Source organism: Haplochromis burtoni, unplaced genomic scaffold (genome assembly GCF_018398535.1).
Source record: "Haplochromis burtoni strain Fernald_Lab_line unplaced genomic scaffold, NCSU_Asbu1 Contig_1816, whole genome shotgun sequence".
Classification (NCBI taxonomy): domain Eukaryota; kingdom Metazoa; phylum Chordata; class Actinopteri; order Cichliformes; family Cichlidae; genus Haplochromis; species Haplochromis burtoni.
In genome coordinates this window covers 14437-21836 of record NW_024584177.1, presented here as the reverse complement: position 1 = coordinate 21836, position 7400 = coordinate 14437, and the positions used below count along the sequence as shown (strand labels likewise).

The 7400-nt window shown below is 40.9% G+C and overlaps 1 protein-coding gene across 1 annotated transcript; it reads left to right on the top strand.

The window, feature by feature from the left end:
- Positions 1 to 15: 15 nt before the first annotated feature.
- On the top strand, positions 16 to 5135 carry LOC121813513 (zinc finger CCCH domain-containing protein 18-like). The gene is made up of 2 exons (XM_042217323.1): positions 16 to 538; positions 5079 to 5135. The coding sequence occupies exons 1-2, from the start codon at positions 212 to 214 to the stop codon at positions 5133 to 5135; spliced, it is 384 nt and encodes a 127-aa protein (XP_042073257.1). The 5' UTR covers positions 16 to 211.
- The last annotated feature ends 2265 nt before the right edge of the window (positions 5136 to 7400 follow it).

Here is a 7400-nt window from a genome sequence, read left to right as displayed (position 1 = left end):
TTTTAAATTTAATTTGTGATTATAGACATTTTATCGGTTAATTGTGACTGTTTTTAATTGACTGTTTCTAAATCGATTAACAAAAGGCACGTAGCATTACATTAAACAGTATTTAATTGCTATCAGATTACTGGTGACATACAGTTGTCTTTTCTTTCTTTTTTTGACAGATTGCTTTTTTTGTTTTTGTTTTGCACCAGAGTGGATTCACATGGATACTCCTGAAAGCCCTACCCAGTCCCCTCAGTCTCCTGAGGAGGAGGAGAAGGGTCTTTCTGACAGTGAGTTGCTGGAGTCTCCTAATGAAGAGGAGGACAGGGTCATTTCAGACAGCGAGATCCTCAATGAAGAAGGGGACATAGAAGTGCTGGAAAGCCATGGAAAACATGTGGAATTAGAGGAAGAGGAGGATGAGGTGGTGCCTGACTTTGTGTCGGAGCCAGAGGATGAGGAACCTTTTGGAGAAATGGGAGAGTTGGTTCTCATAAAGTATAATCAAACTTTTGAGCGTTTGAGCCGCTTAGGCGCCGTGTTTCCTGCCAGGTAAATGAAGCTCCGCAACGTGGTGACGTCATTCGGGGCGACTGGAATCGATAAGGGAATCGTTTGCAAAAATGGCAAACGATTCCAAGGAATTGAAACAGTGGGAACCGGTTCTCAACAAGAACCGGTTTTCGATACCCATCCCTACATATCAGTATTATGACCAGTGACTATATAAAAGTAGATTTTCGTCAATGATGTTGATTGTTGCAGTTAATAAACTTTTTAACATAATTCTTGATCATTGTTATTTATTTATTTATTTTTTGCCTTGAAAACAGTAGCTCACATTAAGCTCACAGCAAGTTGAGTGGCTGAGTGAAAGACTTAATGCTTAATACTGGTGGCAGCCAGTGCTAATCCTCAGCCTCCTAGTAGATGCACTTGTGGCATAAATTTGAAAATCTTAAATAAGTCTTAAATGAGTTGCTGTTTTCAATAGGCAAACCAATATAAACTGTCTAAACAAGAAAGGCCACTTTGTTTGAGCTAACTAATCGTTTGTAGATTATAAAAAATTATTTGCTTTTAGTTTGATTAAACTTAAAATGTCTGTTTATTTCCAGAAACGTCTAACTTGAAAAATTCTTGCCCATAATGAAACCAATCCTTATTTCTTCATATTTTGTTAGTAATATAGAAAATGAGCACAGTAATGTGTAAACATGAATACGGTGTAACTAGGCGGCACCAGAGTTACTACGGGAGAGGCTCAGAGTACAGCAGGAGTCTCCACCACATCACTTGCGAACAGGGCCTTTTTCAGTAGCTTGCCAAAGGGATCAATAACAAAAGTGGTCAAGAAAATAACAAATATAATTTGTATTGGTGAAACTGGCCAAGCTTTTCATCAAATTTAAATTAAATATACCCCTACCCCTCTTGAGATAAAACAATTATTTGTCAACTAGCTGTCAATCAAAAGTTTGTGCCGTCAGCAATTGAAGCGGTTAGACGCCGTATAGAGGTAGCAGGCAGACGAGGTGCCAGGCTATTAGCAACAATGATAGCAGCAGAGTTTGGTTATGCTAGTAAGAGGGAAAAAAATATGTTCTTGAGGAGTGGGAAACAACTTGTTTTTTTTCCCACAAATGTGTGTGTATGTCTGTTTGACCTGTGGCACGAACCTTGGTGTCTCTAAAAAATGCAACACGGAGCAGCATTTCACCAAAGTTCACAGCAACCTTTCCCAGGACTTTGTAGTGGGAAGCAACCTCTGCAAAAAAAGGTAAAAGAATTGAAAACTATCCTCCAAAAACAACAATCTAAACAGACAAAGAACGCTAACGCATCAACCGAGGCATCATTTAAAGTGGTGCACATCCTCACCAAGCACAAAAAACCCTTCATCAATGTCGAGATCATTAAAGAGGCAATGGCAGAATCATTGAGAAAATAAGACTGAGATTCTTTCTGCTATCGCTAATGTTCAGCTTGGCTTGAACACAGTCAGCAGATGCAGAGAGAAAGCTAGATTTGGACCTGCACAGGTGCTCCTGGTATTTACTTCAGTGTGATGAGTCTGAGGACTACAGTAATACGGCACAGCTAGCTGTGCACACATGGTGATGACTTTTCTACAAAGGAGGAATTTTTGACGTTGCTGCCACTGAAAACCAAGGAAGTTGGCATTTACAATGCAATGAAGCGGTACTTGTTGGGGGGAAAAAATCCATTGAAAAACTGGTTTCTATAACAACTGATGGAGCAGCAGAGGTGACAAGACCTCACTCCAGATTTATTGCACATGGCAAAGTGCACCCAAACTTTCCTAAATGTTCGAACTATCACTGCATCATTCATCAGCAGGCATGACGTCACATAAAATGTGACGTCATGCCCGGATGGCCCGGATTGCAGCCGTTCGAAGACCAGATATAACGTTTCAGAACACTCCAGCTCATATGTAAGTCTGCTCCAAGCATTTCCACTAAGGTAAGTCTTCTGTTGTAGTTATTACGTAATTTATCATAACATAATTGTTGATGTAGGTTACAAATAAGTATTATATTGACTTGAATAGAGATCAATGACTGTTTTCCACAGTCCTTGATAGAGATTGACAGACCACGTGAATTTCACGCATTGCATTGTGGGTACTAGAGGCAACAAAATCAAAGCACTGCATCAAGCGCTAGTATTTCCAGCACTGGTAATCATTAATTCTGCGGTTTTAATCCCTACTTGCATTTTATTTGCCCCCAAAACAGTTATGTACAAAACGACGGAGAACACGGCAGGTCCGTATGAAGACAGACTTGACGAAAAGGCAAAAAAAGAGGACAAAGAAAAAAATCAAAGGAGTAAAAGGGTGAGACCCATTTGTGCAAAAGTCACATGGAAGTCCGGTGTTGAGCAGACGTAAGCTTTTTTTTTTCTTATTGGGTGAGATCGAGGCTTTCGTGACAATGAGAGGAGAGGATAACATACTACTAAGAGATGCTGAGTGGGTGATCTGGCCAAAAATCCGGAAGAAATTAAAAAGCTGAACCAGCAGTTGCAAGGTAGACACAAAAAAGTGTGTGAAATGATCGGTGCTGTGAAGGCATCCTCCTTACAAACCCAGTGTGTTCCCCGGAGGCTTCCATTAGGGGGTGCACTATCACAGCTTCCCAGTCTTTTTATTTTTATTGCCCACTGCCAGTTTCTGTCTCATCTTTTCATTCTCCGTCTCTTTTGTTCTCTCCATGTGTTTGAGGCGCTGTATTTACCTTTTCCAGTGGTAGTCATCCTTGGTGCCTGTCAGTAGTGGGAAGTAAAAAGTACTTTACTACTGTACTTGAGTAGACTTTTCAGGTATCTGTACTTTGTTTTACTATTTATTTTTCTGACAACTTTTACATTACTCCACTACCTACATTTTTACACAAATGTAAAAATGTACAGCAGGCAAAGAGGGAGCTGCAGGGAGGGTTTAGTGGTGTGCTGTCAGGGAGGCAGACCAAAACGGCTGATCTCCATCGTATAATCATTCATCCCTTATTTGAATAGGATGAAGAGACCACACAAGAGAGCTGTGTGGTGTGTTGAGCTGGAAGAAGCAGCAGCTGGAAAGCTGTGTGAACTAAAAGTGAAAAGCATTTGTAAATAGCTATTCATGTGCATTGGGTACATTGATTACAATATTTTTACCTAACTACATATAGACATTAAATTTTTTTAAAATTTGGAGACATCAATAAATGACAGCAGCTGATCTGTTTTTCTTCCTCACACAAGACGACTGACTGCATTACCGAAATTATTATACCTACCACTAGAGGGAGCGAGAGCATCAAGTCAAATCAAGGGGCTTTAATGTCATTTTAACGATATACAGTACACAGTGAAATGAGACAGAGTTCCTCCAAGACCATGGAGAAACATATAACAGAAAATACACACAGGACTACATAAAGTGCAAGTGCAAAAATCAATGCAACACCAGAGAGAACGATACAGACACAACAACGCACAAACATTTTCAGGTCGATCGAACCTCTGTTTTCATTTTTAAATGAATGATGAAAAAGTAAAAACAGCTTCTTCATTGGGCATTAGCTTCAGTCCAGAACATTCTTCTTGTTCTCTTCAACCCATTTAATGTTAGCGATGGTTCTCTCAATGATTGATCCAGTGCTAAGGTCCCAGAGCCAAAACTAACATCGGAATTGTCAGCCTTGAACTGCTTCAGCTGATGCAACAGACACAATGTAAATCAGGGGAGTAGTTTTAAACAAAAGACATATACTAAAAATGCATGGCTTTGTTCATATCACTAATCTCTTTCTCTCTTTTTTATATTAAAATTGTGTTTTTTCCCCCAACATTTTAATAATGAGACATGTTGTTTGTCATTCATAAAATGCTACAAACACTCAAACCTTTTGTTATTGTTATTGGATGAATGTTCCTCTTGCACACAGTCACTGCAACTTTTGACCAAATATTTCAAAAGTGACCAAATATTGCAGCTTGGTTATGGCACAAGACTGCACTGCTTGCATGTTGATGTTAAAGTTGTCATAGTCCTGAGTCTCAGGCCAAGTATTTTTGAGTTTTGTTCTGGACTTCTGATTCTTTCCTTGGACATTTGAGATAAATCATATTCAGGTTTTTGTGTACTGATTTCCTATTACTTGTTTATCTGTTTTCTATTCATATTTCTTGGTTTCTTGATTGATTGTGTTAGTTCCTTTTGGTGCCCTGTCTGCCTCAGTTTCATCTCTCTGATCTGTCCTTGGTGTCTCCTGTGGTAATCACAGTGGTTGTCTCCATGTTTGTATCCCTTTGTGTCTCCCCAGTCAGTCATGTCTCTGTGTAGCTCCGGTCTCTTTGTCAAGTTCATGCGTCTTAGTCTGGGTCTCAGTGTGTGTTACTTCCTGTTTTATTTTCTTAGACCTCTCTCTTGTGTGTATCATGTTCAGTTTTGGATCCCTTGTCTTGTTAGTTCTATTCTTCACAGCTGTGCTCCCTGGTGTGTCCACTCTGCCCTAATGTCCTCCTGAGTATATATTCTCTGTATCTGTGTCCTTTGTTGTGTCAACCTCTGTCAGTCTGTTTCTATGAGTCAGTCCAGACTAGTGATGAAGCGTCATGAAGCCTTGAATTGAAGATTACCAATAGTCAAGGCTTCACATTGGCTCTCTCTGGTCAGAACTTTTATTGCAATTTTAACTTTGTGTAACATTTAACTTTGACTTTTTTAGCTGTTGTCTGCCTTGCAACAGTCTGAGCATGGAAATAATTATTACCAAGAATAGAAATAAAAACATGAATGAGTGTGTGTTGTTCGTTTATTCATCTAATCTGTTTTTGGTTATGGTGTGATAATAGAAGTCTATCAATGCCCCCAAAAGTGGATTCTGGTCATCTGGACATAGTGTGTTCAGTGGGAGAAAGGTTTCCTCACTCATCCAAGTGACTTCTTCAGTCTCAGCTGACTGCAGGACTGTAATCAGCCATCTTACGTTCTGTATGCTCATACTGACATACACTCTTATTTTACTTACCTGCATTATTGAGCATGCATAAAGACGTTTTAACCCACTTTGGCAAGGACTGCCTAAAGCTTGTACGTCAGTATGAGCAAATGGCATGTAAGATGGCTGATTTCAGGAACCACCTGAGATTCAATCTCAGATGTTGACAAAACAGGATTACTCCTGAAAGTCTGCAAATGAGCTCTTCAGTCAAGGGCTTCCGGGCAACAAAAATCCTTCAGAAGGCACAGCATCAGCTGCTTAATGGGTGAGGCAAACAAATTTTACCATCGACATACTACAATCTGAAGATGGGCAGATCCGACAGAGACTTACAATGCTTCTAAATGAGAATACTCTTAAAAAGCTGTTTGAATTCAATGAGAAGGCTCGTCTAGCACAGCACAAGAAGTTTAAGACCAGGCAACAAAGGAAGTTTGAGTTACTTGTTGTATGTTGGAAACCACAGCAAAATACAGAGAGTATCCTCAGTGGCCAGAAGAGAAAAGGATGCCACACCAAGGATGTGGACAAGTGGGTGAAGAATTTGTCTGACAGACAGCTCACCCAAACAGAGAAAAACATCATTGCTAAAGGGTTGAACTTTACTGTGACGCTAAGGCAAATCTAGCTAGTGGAACTGATCACAGCCCCAGAAACAGCAATTTGAAACAACAATATTGCAGACGTGGAAGCAGAGCCATTACGGATGAAAGTTTTGGCCTGTCTCAGCAATGACAAGCCCCCAGCATCCAACATCAGCATGGAGGAGAGGAAGGCACTCACATCATTTAGTAATGACAACAATATTATCATCCTTCCGGAAGACAAGGGTAGGTGCAAAACCAGAAAGAGTAGCATGAGAAAATTTTGTCACTGGTCAGTGATGAAAATACTTATGAGCCCCTTATGAGGTTTGATTCTCATCATCCACTAGAGCAGACCTTCCCAAAGTGTGCAAAAAAAGTTTGGGAACCACTGCACTGGAGCATAAACTGGGTGTCATCAGGACTCTATAACATAGAGCAAACACCAACCCCGCAGACACAGTGGCCAGGGAAGCAGAAGAACATCACATCAAGAAGGCCCTGAGTAAATGTGGTTATCCCAGCTGGACTTTTATCAAAGCTGGGAAGGCGCCTAAAGAAAGCTCCAGCTGATCCAGGAGAGAAGGACAACCGCTGCCTAAGCGAAAACCTGTAGTGATTCCTTATGTCTCAGGAGTATCGCAACAGTTGAAATGCATTTTTTAAACACTGCTTCTCGTTGGCTTTTAAACCCCAAAACATGCTGCGCCAAAAATTCATCCATCCCAAGGATTGGGTCCCCCAACACAAACAGAGTAATGTAGTGTACTGTACACTGTTAGGGGCCAGGAGGATTGCCAGTATCTATACATCGGGGAAACCAAACAACATCTGGCGAAGCGGATGGCACAACACAGAAGAGCTACCTCATCAGGCCAGGACTCTGCAGTCTATTTACACCTACAGGCCAGTGGACACTCTTTCAATGATGACGATGTACACATCCTGGACAGGGAGGAACGCTGGTTTGAGCGCGGAGTCAAGGAAGCCATATACGTGGAAGGGGAAAGACCATCTCTGAATCGCGGAGGGGACCTAAGGGTCCATCTTTCACCATCTTACAATGCTGTGATTGAAGGCATCCCCAACTCTCTGTGAATGGTACTCATGGCCATTGATCATTGGTCTTTGGTCAATGGCCCATTGTTTTCTCAGTGGTGCTAGTTTCAGTCATCAAATGACATCTTCTATAACCGAAAATCCTCGCTCCATCTTTTTCTGGAATATTAGCAAAATTAACCCTGATACCCTTTCTACTGCCTTCTCTGGGTGTTTGCATTCTAATAACCTGCTCACCCTAGAGGATTTG

Coding starts and splice junctions, on each gene's coding strand:
- LOC121813513 (XM_042217323.1), top strand. CDS start 212: ATGGATACTCCTGAAAGCCCTACCCAGTCCCCTCAGTCTCCTGAGGAG. Junction 539..5,078: donor GCTTAGGCGCCGTGTTTCCT/GCCAGGTAAATG, acceptor AACCTCTGTCAG/TCTGTTTCTATGAGTCAGTC.